The 16935-nt window shown below is 38.0% G+C and overlaps 1 protein-coding gene across 3 annotated transcripts in view; it reads right to left on the bottom strand.

Annotated features, from left to right (window-relative positions):
* LOC136857087 (transferrin) overlaps positions 1–16935 on the bottom strand; it is a 389183-nt gene that overhangs the window by 259781 nt on the left and 112467 nt on the right. For all 3 annotated transcript variants that reach the window (XM_068225055.1, XM_067135471.2, XM_067135472.2), the window contains exon 4: positions 16010–16137. In XM_068225055.1, coding sequence (XP_068081156.1) covers positions 16010–16137 — 128 coding nt within the window. The remainder of the gene's footprint in view (positions 1–16009; positions 16138–16935) is intronic.

Raw genomic sequence — 16935 nt, 5'->3', positions numbered from 1 at the left:
AAAACAAACAGTAACAAAACAATTTCGTTTTTAATGTAGCATCTGCTTCTACAGAGGTGATGGGGACTCCTCTGAACAGGCATCCACATCTGGTTCAATGCTATTCCGCTGTTTCTCTAATCCATTCAGCATGTGGTCGAAATGATTCTTCAGTGTCGATCTGATGGCACTTCCCTTTCTGACTAGATCCTGGATTTCATTTTTAAGTACCTTTATAGCATCCAACAGTTTCCTTTTGCCTTTGACTACACTGATGCCTGCAATTATAGTAATTTCACATTTGACAATACAATCAAAACTTACAGTTTATATGTTTTACCTTCAGGAAAGGTATCAGAAAATTAGACTGTTATTACATAGAATAGAATACTCCTATCCCCCAGTTTCGGATCACCTGAAACTGGGGAGGGAATAATCATTTATTGTAATCCAAAATGTGTTTTAATACATGCACACTCTCTTCCTTATTACTCATACTATTTATCTATTACTACATTAAACATTGCAATTAAGTTACTAACTATTTCAATCCAATTTCTAAACTGTAGTTTGTTTTCTTTAAAGTTTATTATTATTTTGTCCTAGACATAACAGTGTTATATAGTCTAGGACAAACATATATGTTACCCTCCCTAAGTTGTATTAGTGGTTAATTTTGTGTCGTCAGTCTTTATAGAGTTATCCTACAATTACAATATACATTTTGAATGAATTGAATGAAAGAACGAATGACTACATGAATTGGTGGTCCGGCCCCGCGGTGTAGGGGGCAACGCGTGCGCCTGTCACCCGGTAGCCACGGGTTCGATTCCCGGTCGGGTCAGGGGTTTTTAATTGTAAATTATTAATATCTCTGGCCTGGGGTCTGAGTGTTTGTGTCGTCCTTAATGTTCTACACTTCCACAATTACACTTGCACGCAGGTTTTTATCATATGGTGAAAATAGTGGCAAAAGATCTGCAGGGGTCGACACCACAAACAAATATGTAAAAAATATATATATCCCATGTGGGGATTTACCGGTTACCTCCATCGGGCGCATCCCATTGGAATTGGGGAAGCTCGCTGGCTCTGCCAGGGCTAACAACCCTAGTTGTAAAAGGATGGGTACCTGTCCAAAGCAAAGTCAAGTCAAAAAGCATGATGGCACAACATTTCAAGACACATACCCCAGGGGGTAAATCTTCGGATAAATCCCTCGTCGTGAATGCCATGGCACACGAGTCTCGTTCGGATTCTGGGGGAGACTCGACATAATGCAAGAGACGAGTCGGAGCGTCTCGGTGTACCCCGAAGAGTCAAAAACTCAGGCCAAAATCTAAAACCTTTCTAGCAACTTTCAACATAAATTCACTTACACAAACTGGCAAGCTGAAAACTCTCACCAAAGCTCTTCACGAAAATCAGATATCCATAATGGCCCTACAGGAATCAAGGTACCCAGATGAAGAGATTTTTGAATCCGAAGGCTACCGATTTTTCAAGAGCAAAGCGCAAAGAGGAATCCTCAATGGAGCTGTGATGCTTGGAACCGTGTTTGCTGTTAGAACCAAGATCCTTAAATCGGTTCCAAATTTCAAACCTGTGAATGACAGATTGTCTATACTCACAAATAATGTGCGAACAAAACCAACGCCCTAGTTAACGCACATGCCCCTACAAACGATAAGAACAAGTCTGATCCAGACGAAGTTGATAATTTCTGGGACCTACTGGATGAAAAATTAAACGAAATCCCCAAACACCATGTCAAGCTTCTTTTGGGCGACTTCAATGGCCAACTAGGTCGTGAACAGAAGTACAAGAAAGTTATAGGAAATTACCCTGCTCACAAAAGAACCAATCCCAATGCCAAAAGACTGGTGTCCATTTGCGAAAATCACAACCTGCAGGTCATGTCACCCACTTTCGCCATCTACCCAAAAAGCAAATGACTTGGCGTTTTCCCGTCCAAGCTCTCGGAGAGTTCCAAATTGATCATGTTGCAATCTCCAGGAGAAACAGCCCTGAGATTATGAATGTCAAGGTAAAGAAAGGCATCAATGTGGCCTCAGATCATTATATGTCTCTTATCAAATTCAAACCAAATCCCGCAAACACAAGGAAGACAACCAAACAGATCACACGCTTCAACAATGATAAACTTCGACAAAGGATCGAGGAGTTCCAGGAGAAGGCTAGATCAAATGACTGTGACTTTAACAACGCCAAAAGTCTCCTTGTTGATGCCGCCAAAGACGTTGCAGAAATCAAGAGAAGCAAAAAGCATGCCTGGTGGAATGGTACCTGTGAATCAGTCCTCCAAGAAAGACCCAATGCGTGGAAACAGTACTACTCTATGAAATCAGAAAATGATTGGAAAACCTAGAAAACCCAATGTGCCCAAGCAGCTAGGGTGTTCAGAACTGAGAAACGTATATACGAAAAATCTCTCATTGAAAAGATAGAACAAAACTTTAGGAAGAATGAAAGCAGAGAGTACTACAGAGCCTTCAAACGCAAACTCACTGGCTATAAACCACTATCTCTATGCTTCGAGCGAAAGGACGGCACACTGGCGACGTCAAATGAAGAAAATTGCAGCATTCTGGCAGATTACTTCAAGAATTTACTTAATTGCTCTAAACCGCAAAGCGCCATTGAGACTAAGGAACCCTTACTCAGGTACCCAGATTCCAGACCACCCGACAGAGATGAAATCAAGCGCCACATTGTCCGTCTCAAAAATAACAAAGCGCCAGGAAAAGACTTGGTAGTAGCAGAACTACGGAAATATGCCCCAGAGGAATCACTTGATATCTTGCAAAAGCAAATAGAAGAAATTTGGAACAAGGAGACCCTACCCGAAGATTGGAAAACAGCTTTGATCCATCCATTACACAAAAAAGGCAGCATGAAGAACATCAACAACACAGAGGAATATCTTTGCTACCCGTGACTTACAAAATTCTATCACTTGCCATCCTGGAGCGTTTGGAAGCGCAAGTCGAACATCAAATAGGTGAATACCAAGGAGGGTTCAGAAAAGGTCGCTCAACAGCTGAACAGATCCAAAATCTCAAAATGATCATCAGATATTGTACACTAAGGTCCAAGCAGCATGTGTCTGTCTTTGTGGACTTTAAGAAAGCGTACGACTCCATTGACCGGGAAGTCCTGCTAAACATCTTAAATGAATTTGGAGTTGATTTGGAACTGCTGGCAATAATTAGAGCCACCCTGACCGATACAAAATCCAAGGTGAAGTTCCACGGATGTCTCTCGCATTCCTTTGACATCAAAACAGGAGTCCGACAAGGTGATGGGCTATCCCCGATACTCTTCAACTGTGTTCTTGAAAAGATCATCAGAACCTGGCGGGTGAGATTACAGGAAACCAACTACAGTCCATTGAGAATAGGAACCAAATCCAAGGGGATCGCAACAGACTGCTTAACATTTGCCGATGATATTGCTGTTCTCTCAAACGACATAGAAACCTGAAATTTTAAAGGAAATTGCCAAACAAACTGGTTTGCAGATATCGTTTGAGAAAACAGAAGTAATGATTAACATCAAAGAGGCTCCACCAAAACTCCATACAAAATACGGGGACATCACCCGAGTAGACAAATTCAAATACTTGGGTGAGATCATCATGAAAAATGGACTGGACAAAGAAGCACTTCAGGAGCGAGTACGCAAACTGGAAATAGCCTACCAAACATCCCGCACAATCTACAACAAAAAATGCCTTTCCCAAAACACCAAGATACGTCACTATGAAACAGTTCTGAAGCCAGTAGTTCTATATGCAGCCGAAACCATGTCTCTAAATGCCAACAAAGGACTCCTTGAAGAACTGGAGAAAAGAGAACGCAAAATTGTGAGAGGAATCTTGGGATCGAAGTACAGAAATGGAATCCATCAAAAGAGATCCAACAAGGAAGTCTACAGCAAAATAGAGAAAATTACCGACACAATCAGAAAAAGACAGGCACAATTTTACGGTCATCTGAAAAGAATGGACGGAAGAAAGTTAACTAAAGAAATCTTTCACTTTTTTTATTCAAACCCCAAAACTACAATTCCCTGGTTTAGAAATACCAAAGAAGACCTGCAAATGCTACATATCTCAGCTGAAAATGCCCTTAACAGAGATCTCTTCCGCAAGAAAATATTGACGAACGGGCTAAACCGAGACGAGCAACCGAAGAGAAGACACGGTGCCCCTTGGACAGAGGAGCGTAAGCAGGCCCACTCACAAAGAATGAGGGAAATTTGGGCTCTAAAGAAGGCCAAGTTCAGTGTCAAATGCAACAAGACTTAACGTGGTCCTTATATATAATTGGTGAGAGAATGATTTCATGGCTGAATTATGTTCATGCATGAATGAATGAATGAATGAACAAATAAATAAACACTCTTCTCACCCAGTCATGCATAATCACCAAGTTGGGAGATAGTTTCATGAATGAATGGATTAATTTAATGAATGAGTGAATAAACTGAATTGAATGAATGATTGAACTGTATAAAAAAGTCCTCTTTGCCAGTCACGGATAACCACCAACTTGGGAGAGAGTTTCATGAAAGAACGAATGTTCTCATTAAATTCGTATGCAATTTAATAATTAAGGAAAAAAGAATAACGACACTACAGTACAACAATTTATCTACTGTTACATTTAACATTATATTTAAACCTACTAGTATTTATATTCATTTCCCATATTGTCCCACCCATTTTTCTTTCTAACCTACATGTAATACAGTGTTACATATTCTCGGTTAAACATGTCTCTTATCCTTCATTATTAACGTTCATGCTTGTTTGTTTTTTCCTTTTGCTACATACTTTTTAGAATACAAAAAAAAATTTGCAGTTCTTCCCAGTGCAATCAATTCCTTATTTAACAAATGAGTAAAATTCTTTCTCTTTTTCCAGTTTTCTTAACATTCTTTCCCTAGATATTTTAGACCAATTGCCCCTTCTCCCTACAAACTCTCAATAGATGCAACTCTTCCATGATTTCCCCACAAAGTAAACAACGGTTCTAGTCATGTTTATCTCTCTGATCCTTATTCTTATATAGCTGTTATCACATCAAAAGCACATTCACAAAGGGGCACCAATTAAGACCAAGCCAAGGGGCACTCTACTGGTGGTTGTTATTAGATACCGTATATGAAAGTACAGAAATACATTTTTGGAACTTCAAGAATATTTCACAAACAAGAGGAAACAATTTCTGTCACTCACTCACTACAGGAGATGAAACTTGAGTCTCCCATTATGACCCAGAAACTAGCCCATGGAACTACACCATAAGACATCATGTAGAAAATAATTCAAAAGCCTGCCTTCTATGGATTAAGTCATGTCAATCGTGCTCTGGAACAAAGAAGAAGTGCTGATTGCCTGCACAGACAGGGGTAAAAACTGAATCAGAGTGATATATGAAAAAATAAATCTTTACAATCATGCTTTAGGCTGCACTGACACAGGCAGGTCTTATGGCGACAATAGGATAGGAAGTGGCTAGGAGTGGGATAGAAGAGACTATGGATTTAATTAAAGTATGGCCCTTCGATCATGTATCTAATAAATGGCTGATAAAGTTATTTAGTTCTTTTTCCAGGTTGAATCGTGTTGTTGTTTTCTGTACATTATGTACAGTTGCCGATGTTTCGAATACATTGCAGTATTCTTTGTCCTGGCGACTAAAATAACCCTACTCGATCTGAGGTAATCAGTCTCCCAGGCAGCGATCACACTACAAGAGTGGCTCCTGACCTTGGTCTTATATATCTTACCCTTTCTGGTTGATGTAAGCCCCCTGGCTGTCTTGTGAGAATTCTTGAAAGTATGTGTCACAACCAGGTAGTGGGGCTTGCCAGTGCTGTTATGTAACTGGAGGTTCGCCCCTCAAAAATAAAATAATAAAGAGCAGACCGATGACCCTTTTAGTCGCCTTCTACGACAGGCAGGGATTACTTATGGATGTATTCAACCCTTTCCATCCACAGGGGGTCCAACACATGGTACCAAACCACAATATGTGTTTGCATCTAGATCATCCCTTTTAGTTGCCTCCCCACACGAAAACAATATGTAATGTATTATAAGTACTTGTTTTGAATTTCAGTAGGTTTTCATAAATATTGTGTTAGTTTGAATTAGCACATAAATTTGATGCATTTGAAATTTGTATTATACATTCCATAAAAAGCATCAAGAAATTCTGTGACACCATATGGCGTCATGCTGTAGTTTATGTTTCGTAAAAATTGATGTGATACCATATGCGTTATACATGACCTTGGTATGATGAGATAAAGTTTACTTAAGTACATCATATTAATATAACCCAAGATTATTTAAACAGCCTACAAGGCATACAATTGCTATGGCACCAACGGAATACTATTGAAATTCACGCCTGGCACCAGTGGAATAGTGTGCTACAGTCGGCTCGGCACTCAACGTGTTAAATACATGCTAAAGAAACCTGGATAGCACATTTAAGTCACTCTTTAGTACATAAGTTATGAATTTCATTATGGTCCGTATTGACAAATGATCACTATCAAAGGGTAGAGAAGGGTCCACTAATTCAATACCATTAATTTGAAATTTGTGTTGTACACTCCACATAAAGCATCAAAAAATTCTGTGACACCATATGGTGTCATGCTATATTTTATGTTTCGTAAAAATTAATGTGACACCATTTGGCATAGGTTCATAACTCCCGCCATAACAAATTTAAATTAGCGTTCAACGGCCACGTTGCATGCATGACAGGCAGGGACAATTCGCCTGGGTAAGGATTTGGTAGAGAACTTCATTTCACTGCCCCGAAGTGCAGTTGCATGTCTGCCTACAGCTGCAGGGAGCGTCAGTCCCAAGCCAGTCCTTATACTCTTTGAGCCAGCCTTTGTTATGGTTATATGGATCGCGCAACAGTAGCTCATCTAACATGTTAGTGCTTAATTTTACGTTCATAAGCGAACTGTGTAATAACATACGTAAATTAGAAATTAGGCCTACTGTACTTATGTATACAGCTGATGTGTTGGTGCTTAATTTTACATTCATAAGTGAATTGCGTAAAAATGTAAATAAACTAGGCCTACTGTACTTACAGTACACATAGTGGTTTGCAGGACATTCAGTTATGGAGTAAAAGAAAGCTAGACATTTACAAATGATGAAAAATTGAAGTTTACTGAAAGTGTGAGTGCTAATCCACACATGAAACGTGTGCATATTGCCCAGATGTTGGACATTCCTATGACAACTTTAAACATAATTGAAAGCAACATGTATAGTTCGCATTTCTAGGAATGTTTTTCCTTGATGTTTTACTATATTGGTGATCTTAAAATGTAGTCTTTCTTTATTTCATTAATTACGATTGTAAAGACTTGTTTCTTTATTTTCATCGAAATTATTTTTACGTTCAAACCTAAGATTAAATTTAATAGCAAAATTGTTTTTCGTTTGTTAGCATATTCCCTCTTTATGACTTTATAAAACATCCTAACCAGTTTTGTCTGTACAAGGGCATCTTAATAGCAGCAAGAGAATGAAGAAAGAAAACTTGTAGAAGAAGCAGAACAGAACCCCTACAGGGCTTTAAACTTGAGACAAGCCACATTCACAAGGAGTAATCACACTGGGGATCTGGGAGGATCATTTATCGTGTGCTCTTCAAGACAATGAAACATACCCATCAGTGAACTTCAGTGCAATAGAACATCCAAACCTGTTCACAGAAGAATAGTACAAAGAATAACAATGCATGTGGTCCCAATTTGATCTAGAATGAACACTTTAAAAGCATTGCTCGTGTCCTTAAAGAGAGAATAGGGCTTTTGACGTGAGGATATACCGGACAGCTGGAGATGATCCACAATTAAAATGTTCCATAAGGGAAAAAGAGACGCCAGTGACCTGGATGCCTACAGATAAACAGCCCTTGAATGTATGCTCTTCAAAATTCTAATGAAGCTGATATGTGAAGGTCTGATAGAGGTTGTAGAAATGCAGATACTCTATGAGCAATTTAGATTCTGGACAGTTAGACCCACCACACAAGCTATCCAGTATCTTCAGAGAGAAATACAGGAGGCTTTAGCATCACTAAGTGGAAAACTTCATGCAGTATTCATTGACTACAACAAGGCTGATACAGATGTTGATTCCTATAGGGAACCTGAAAATTTGTCCTGAATGAGTAAATTTATAATACCAATATAGTTGGTCCGTTATTAGACATTATAAATTTTCCAGCTAATTCAATCCTGATTGCCAGCCCAACTTAGCACACTGGGGTGAAACGCTGGCAACCAGGAATGAGTTAGCTGGAAAATTTATAAGTCCAACAACAGACCAATTATACTGGTATTACAATAAGACTTTTGACACAATAAACAGAACAATCTTCCAGAGAAAACTGGAGAAATTATTAGGTGAAGAGCATTACCTGATCAGAATAATACGGAATATTCCCAGTTGGAATTATGTAGACATTAAGGATAACATCTCAAAGTCCAAGCCAATACAACTAATTAATGGCATAGAGACCCTCTAAGTACCCTACTGTTTAACATTTCCACATGGACATAGTAGAAGCGATATCGACGAACGAAGTCAGGTTATATATAACATGCAGATAATATGGTACTGGCTTCAACAAGTATGGAAGATCTCCAATTGGCTTTCAATAAGTTGGTAGACTGAGCTGAAGACAATGAATTACGCTTGAACGAGGACAAGACAGTTATTCTGACATTCAAGAAAGGTGGGAAATGGGGAAAGATATACTACAAAGACAGACTTCTCCCATTGGTAACTCATTTCAAGTATCTCAGGATAACTTTGCAGATGCCAGGAAACATTTTTATAATTCACATGAGAGACAGACTGAATGCTGCAGTGAAAACAATGAGCACATAAAACAGATTCATACATTGTCCTTAAAGACAACAATCCAACTGTTTCACATAAATATAGCACCAATCGCATCTTAAAGATTAGAAAATATATGGATACACCTCACAAGAAAACAACTGGTAAATCTGGGAAGGATAATATCTATCTCAAGAAAGCCTTATGTCTTTCCAAGTACACTCCATCCCATCTAATATATCTCCTAGCTAGAGAATCACATTTTGTTGAAGACCTGAGACTAAACTACTGCTCCCCATTGTGCCTGGATATGAGAATCTGCTGACAGAAATGAAAAGAGAGGAGATATGGGACGACTGATGCGATGCTTTCATCTGTTGGTCTAAAGCATTGTACATCCTACGACATATAAGAAGATTTTCGGTGCATGGTTTTCACCATAAAGTGTGCTGCACAAAAAGAAATACCATCAGCTGGACCTACAGTGCATCTGCTTGCTATGTGGAGAGCAGTGTGATAGATATCACGTGATACGGCGCAAACAAAGAGAGGGCACTCTATCTCGGTTTTGCAGTGAAGAGTGAAGTTATACTTACAAATAAGCGTTAAATGTCTCTGCATGTATTCATATGGGCATTGGCTGCAATAAAGTTATTAATAGGTCACAAAGAAATTTGGCACGTCTATTTGAAAATGTGTAATGTGATATGCCTTCTGTGTTCAGTGCTTTAAACTGAAATATTCCAGATTTTATTCTTGTGATGCTTTTGCAAGTTATATGAATTAGTTGTGTTATGCTGGACATGCTAGGCATCTAATTCCTCCCTTACTGCTTGCCATGGACTGTCGAGGTTGGTGACCTTACTCATTATACAAGCTCCCTCCAAGCTTGTTTCCACTATATGTGTCTAAATCACAATCCAGGCTTGAATATTTGATTTACCCTCATGTAAATATGTGGTAATGCTCAATTTGATCACGTAATATAACATTTTCATCTTTCTTTCATTTTACTCATTCGAAGAAAAGAATAATTCCTAGAAATAATTCCTGATAATGACCTCCATCAAGGACACTTTTTTATAGTCGTGTATTTTAATTAAAAGGCGAGATATTTCTTGTACATGTTATACACAGAGTGTTTCCCCATTTATATATCTCGAACATTCTGCAAAAGTTAAGATTTTAATAAGCTTGTAAAGTCAATTAACCCGCCAATGGTCGCTAGGTCGAAAGTAACGCGAGTGGACGCTCGTTGAGCAAAATGCTCGTGGTATGATATGACATGCTTATTATTTGTGACATGTTCTCGTTATTTACTTGTTAACTTAAAAATATCAGGTTAGCTAGAGCCATCACTTAGTATTGCTTCCCTTACAACTTTTGCTGTACTCTGCCGATCCTGCACATCATACACATTCCCTGGAATTCTGCAATAGAATAAAAAATCTCACATTACCGAAACATTACACCCTTCACTCCTTTGACATAGTAAATATGTACGCGAATGTACCCGTCAATAAAACCATCGAAATAGTAAGAAACAATCTTTCCAAATTCAGTAAATTGACTATAGGGGAGATAGAAGAGTTTATTCAGATTCTCAAGTTTACATTAAATAATGGCTTCTTTACTTTTAATAACATCATATACCAACAGAAGGGGCATCCTATGGGGTCACCGGCCTCGGGAATCCTCGCTGATATTTACGTAGATTTCCTCGAATACACTCACATTATAGGTAAAATTAATGGGATCAAACATTGGACTCGGTATGTGGATGATACTTTTATTATCCTGGATTCTCACATTATTGACAGCAACACCGTTCTTGAATTACTTAATAACCTGGATCCACACAAAGTTTACGATAGAATCCGAGAACAACTATTCCCTTAATTATCTCAATTTAACTACTACTCGCAATCAGAATAAAACCATTTCTTTTAATATTTACAGGAAGCCCACTCACACAATAAACACAATCCACCAAACTTCTCTACACCCAGGGACACAGAAGAAGACAGCTTACAATAGTATGATTTTCAGAGCTCTTAATGTTCCTTTATCCCATAAGAATTTTAGAAAGGAAATCAACACCATTTATGCTATAGCCGAAGGTAATGGTTTCAGTAAAGCTTTCGTGAATAAAATTCTCAATAAATTTAGAAATAAACCCAAGACCACCTTAGAAAAACAATCTTCCCATAAAGAGAAGTTCACCACATTTACCTTTAATAATAATAATATATATCCTATTTCAAACATCTTTAAAAAGCACAAGTTAAAAGTAGCTTTCAAGACCGTTCACACAAATACAAAAATGTTTTTTAATTCTCATAACTGTCAACAGCAAAAAATTTTCTAACTCTGGAATATACAAATTAAAATGCCAATCATGTCTTTCAATGTATATTGGGCAAACAGGCCGCAGTTTCAATGTAAGATACTCTGAACATCTTAATGCCCTAAAGTATAATCGCTACTCAGCCATGAGTGAACATTGTAGAGAGAAAAATCATAAATACACAACAATTGATCAAGACTTAAAGATCCTGCATTACGAACAGAAAGGTCCCTTACTTAATATACTAGAGAATATATATATCGATATCGACCAATATAACAAACCCGTCTATAACTTAAATGAAATCAACGAAAAGAAAAATATTTTATTGGAAACCTTTGTCCCGCTCATCTGCGAACAGTTCATTAATAAAAAAGAGTTTCACTACCGACATTCTAGAACAAGACCCGCCCTTCCATCAACACCCTCCTTCCGCGAATCACAACGTCCCTCCCTCCCTGCCCCTCCCCCTCCATCACCCCTCCCAACCACATCGACACAGATACACAGTAAGCCACACATAGGCTTAGTTGTCAATGTGACTTGAGACCGACAAGGTCATCTCCATTCGAGACGACAACTTTTAGTTACAAGTAAGTCATATGAGTTTTCTTTTCGTACATCATTTTAACTTGTTTCTTCATCCACTCATATATTCCTTTTTTTCTCATTACAGATGTTATACACGTTTTATTCGCAGTATTGACGGTCTCACTATACTCCTCAACATAGTGTTTTTATTTAACAGTTAGCAAGATCTATTAGACGAGAGGACTTTGTACCTCAACGTGTTTTTAACTCACCAATCATGATCACTGTCACTTCACATCATTACGATTTTTAATTTGTTTGTATATTATGTAATCATTGTTTTTACTACTGAAGATGGCCTTGAGATTAGGCTGAAACATGTATAGACTTTGCTTCATCTAACAGATGACTTGACTTGTATTGATAGGAGGATTTTATAAATAATTTCTTTTGTAAAGTGAAAAATCATACACACATGAAACTTTTATGTTCATTGCAGATTGGCAGCCGACATTTGGAACAAATTTTCTTTGTCCGCTGATTTTTTCCTTTTTGAGCACAAACCGCACATTCTTTCCACAGGAAGTGGCATACTTTCCTCCTCAGTCATGCCAGGAACGCGCTTGATCTACCGAACAAGTGTTAGTGACAAATTCGGAAAGAAGCCCTTGTAACTAGATGGGGTTTCACAAGTTCCATTGCTAAGTTCTTCTGATAGGCACGACAATCCAGTAGAGTTCTTGTATTCAGTTTGAAAATGATGTAGCTGTTTATGGATCTTACATTCATTAGTATGAAAAATACAATTGGTGGCCATCTGTTACCGATTTGTGACACTGAATATGTAGCCTTAATCTCATCTATTACACCAACACATCCTTTTGTCAAGTTATAAAATGTTACAAATTCAGGATTGTTGGGATCGCCTGCTTCTTCATCGATAGTGTCAGTGTTCTGCTTAGTAGAAAGGATTAGGGCGATTCTCCTTGGTTTTGACACGTAAGATGTCAGAAGGCATTTTTTTGCCATAGGCAAACATACTGCTGGAAGGAGGTCTCTCTTTCACATTTAACAACTCAGGAGGGATCTGAGGCTTATTTTTTCCTGGAGTTCCTACAATAGTTAGTCTCTGGTTCTTCAGAAGGTCATCTGCTAGCTCAACAGATGTAAAATAATTATCCATTGTCACATTGCGATCAGTGTTGGCAATTGGTGTTATGAGAATAGATTTCCATGTTACTAGTATAAAACACTCTGGAATCCACTAATGCATAGATTTTTATGCCATACTTAGCAGGTTTCTTGGCCATATACTGCCTAAGGATCCAGCATTTCATCGATCGTTGTGTATTCCCCTATCTGGTAATGACTTTTGCATTTAGGCATGAACTCTTCAAAAATGCATCTTATTGGTGCCAAATTGTCATTCAGTTTTCTGTGTTCATGCATATCTAAATAGTCAAATCTAAGAGTTCTAAGGAGTAAATAGAGCTGTCTCATTGTCATTCCTGCCCGGAAAAATCTGGGGCTGTTCCATCATCGCACCATAACTCTTGTTGCAAGCTATCCACTTCATGGCTGTATCGATGAGTCTAATCAACAAAGTAAACAAATAAACTATCGATTAGGTGGCTTTTTAAATTAATTTGTTGACCATAACTCTTGTACATTTAAATGTTGAGCCCTTTTCAATCCTGACATATAGAGCAATCCTAAAAGTGCACATAATTCTTATACAGTTGTATCCGTAAAATCACGTGGACATGAGTAACTGGCCCTCATTTTCTTCATATATTTATTTGTGCATAAATGAGTTGATTTACAACTGTATCTGGAAAAAGCAATTCCCAGCTTTCTAAAATAATTTGTGCATCTTTTGCAATGCCCTTTACACAAGGAAGATAAGTCACTATATTTGCAGCACAAGTACGTGAGTGTTGATTTCTTCTTGGTGGGTGTCTGCCCCACTTAGTCACCTTATCTTTCCCTATATAAAAATTGTCACTAAACATGAAATTCTCATTTACGAATTTTCTTCCAACATAGGTTGTTCGCCAGCTACAGATTGCTCTCCAAGTACGGTTCCATCAGCACGTCCGTCTGTCTCGGGCTGATCAGTATCCGTATTATGTTCACTGTTCACGTTCACAGTCCGAGTCACTGTTTTCGCCCTCGAGTTGATCACCACGAATTTCAATATACCAAGATAAAATGTCATGACTTGAAGCCACCGTCAGATTACTACAATAAGTTGCAAAGAACTATTTCAACTATGAAACAACACACAACAATAGCGAAACTATAACACACGCAGAAATTAGCGCCAAAGTGACTGGTAGCGCGTGAAGCAAAATGCTCACTGTTGACGGTCGCTGATAATTTCTCCCTCCCTGTCTCTTCTCAAGGTCACAGATGTACATTTCATTGCATCCATCCTTCTCTAAAAACTGCTGTGCGAAGGTACATCAGGACTCAAGTTCAAAATTACATGCTGTGTAAAAGAGCAGATGATTTTCAATGATCGTGAGCAATTTGCTCATACAACGACCACTGGCAGGTTAATGATTTTTATTCCCTTTGTAAAATTTTATGTTACAGTATATCTTGAGAATTTTATATATATATAGGTTCTTCAGCCTGCCAAAACTAATTTTGAGTAATGCATTTATAAATTACCTGAAAAAGAAAACATGGTAACAGTATTATCATTGAAAAGAGAAGAAGAAAAAAGATTTGGTGAAGTTATTTCCTTTTTTTTTTCTTTTTTGCAATTATTGTTATAAAAAGAGCTGTCTTTCTTGAAACTGTAACAAATTATCATTGATTGTCAAATTGTGTGGGATATTATTTCCCTTGTTTAACTACTGTAACTCAGGTATTTCTAGTTTTTGTAATTTGTTCTGCTAATTTGAGAATATATTACTGCCTATAATATTATGATATTTGTGATTATTTACCCTTGCCTCTTCCCTCCTCTCACTCCTCTAAGCTGCCCAGTATAATGTGTATGAGTTAGTAGTGCGTATTATGCCTTCCAAAGCACTTTTTATCTTTTTGAATTCTGCCTGTGGTTTGGTGATCATATGGGCCCGTGACCACTAAGCCATCGGCACATCAGCTTGATTCTGTCCTTCCTTCCACTAGCCCTATTTTATTTCTACGGTGAGCTTGCTGAAACACCTTGCTTGTGTACTGATGGTCCTTTGCATGGTTGCCAATTTAGCCACTATATGGCTAGATCTGGCCATTTCTAGCCATATTTACTCTGGATGTTTTAATATATCTAGTTTTGGCATTTTGTGAAATAATTCCTACATATAAATGATAACAGTAAGTGAATATCTCTGTTTTATAATTAATAACCCCCAAAATTTCCAATTTGACTTTTCTTACATATTTGACTCCCTTGTCTGCATAGCATAGGCTACCTTGGTTTATTGAGAATGAATGAAAAATTCCTATTTGTCACATGACACCAAGAGAAACATAAGAGAAATATAAGATTTAAAAAAAGATTGAAATTTAAAATTGGCCACCTAACAACTTCAAAATCCTCCAAAAACTGTCACTACTCAATGTGAATGAAGTCTTGAAATCAGTTTAAAGAGCCTGTCACAGAGTTAGCTATAGGGAAATCAGTGGAATATAAGTTCTGCATAAATAGGTCTTCCACGACTGCATTCTGGCTAGAATTCAATCAGTATAATTATGTTGGAGCAGAAAATCCTTATTTAGAATTGGTCTTGTTAGCTCTTTCGGCCGTAACTTTGCCTTATTCAAATACAGAAGTCGAGCATGTGTTCAGCCAGGTTATCCATCATGGGAAGAAAGAAAAATGAAAAGATAAGAGTTTGGACAAAGGAAAAAGCTGTATGGAAAAATGTTTTCATATAAGGTCCTGATGGAAGTTCTTACATTTGTTGGAGCAAGTGCAGCCTACATGTATCAGAAAAATCAAGTGATACCACAAGTGCTTCTGGAAGGGGTGCTGTTGAGGACAGATGATTATGTATATTTTTGCTGAGTGAGTGAAACAAATTGTACATTTATATATTTTTCTCCTTCTCCCACACCTGCTACACTTGAAAAGAGAGAGAGAGGGAGAGACTGTGGACTGAAGTAAGCCTTCTAGTTCTAGTTATGTGTGATGTTATCCATTTTACCCTATTACTTTTCAACAAGCCCCATTTTTCACTATGATAGGACAAATCTGTTTATAATAAGAAATAACTTACCTTCATAATGTGATCATTTCTTGCAGAGTTTCCAAACCCAGGGTGACAGTATCTTGCTCCTTTTAGAGTCGATAGTGTGATATTCTTTTCCACCACAACTCCCATTCTCAGTTTATACGTCGGCAGACCTTCCAAAAGAATACACATAATTTAACAGACAATTTCTTGAAAACTAATAGAACTGTTATAAGAAGGCAAATTTTGTGAGTCACACAAAATGAGTGGGGATGTATAGCAATGCATTACTGGAGTAACATATGTACATTTTTAATATGTCACTCATACCTTCAACAAGCCAATCTCTCTAAGTTTTTGAGAAGGGTGAACCTGGCACCTTCAATATCTCATCCTCCGAATTAAGATTGCTGTTCCATAAAAGATTACCAAGAATCATTAAATATCAATCCCAGCCTTCATCCTCTACACCAAACCTCACTTCTTTCAATTTCCATTACTGTGCTTGTGTCAACGGCCGTAGCCATGTTGAAACACCGGATCCCGTGAGATCTCTGAAGTTAAGCAACATTGGGCGTGGTCAGGAGTTGGATGGGTTGCCACGCGCTGTTGGTGGGGGGTAAGGGAATGGAGGAGCGGAAAGGAACTGGCCACCCTACCGCACGTAAACTCCGGCTCAGGAACACCTCTGTGGAGGTTCGGAACTGCCTTCGGGCAGAATAACCCTTACCTTACTGTGCTTGTCTTGGTGCCAAGTCAGTTTCTTGTCATCCATTTCCCACGAGTAACTTCACTATCTAAGTCAACTGTATGCATGGCTTCATTTGTATGCTCAAACCTAAATTATAAATGTATCCTCAAAACTAAACACCAAAATCAAGAATACCTCATGCAACCAAGGTATTATGTGTAGGTAGATTTTATGATGATGCTTGTTTAAAGGTAAGTATTACAGCCACTAAAATTTACCA

The sequence above is a fragment of the Anabrus simplex genome, chromosome 1 (assembly GCF_040414725.1).
Source record: "Anabrus simplex isolate iqAnaSimp1 chromosome 1, ASM4041472v1, whole genome shotgun sequence".
Taxonomy (NCBI): Eukaryota; Metazoa; Arthropoda; class Insecta; order Orthoptera; family Tettigoniidae; genus Anabrus; species Anabrus simplex.
The sequence above is the reverse complement of the archived record's forward strand: the minus strand, read 5'-3'. Positions and strand labels throughout refer to the sequence as shown.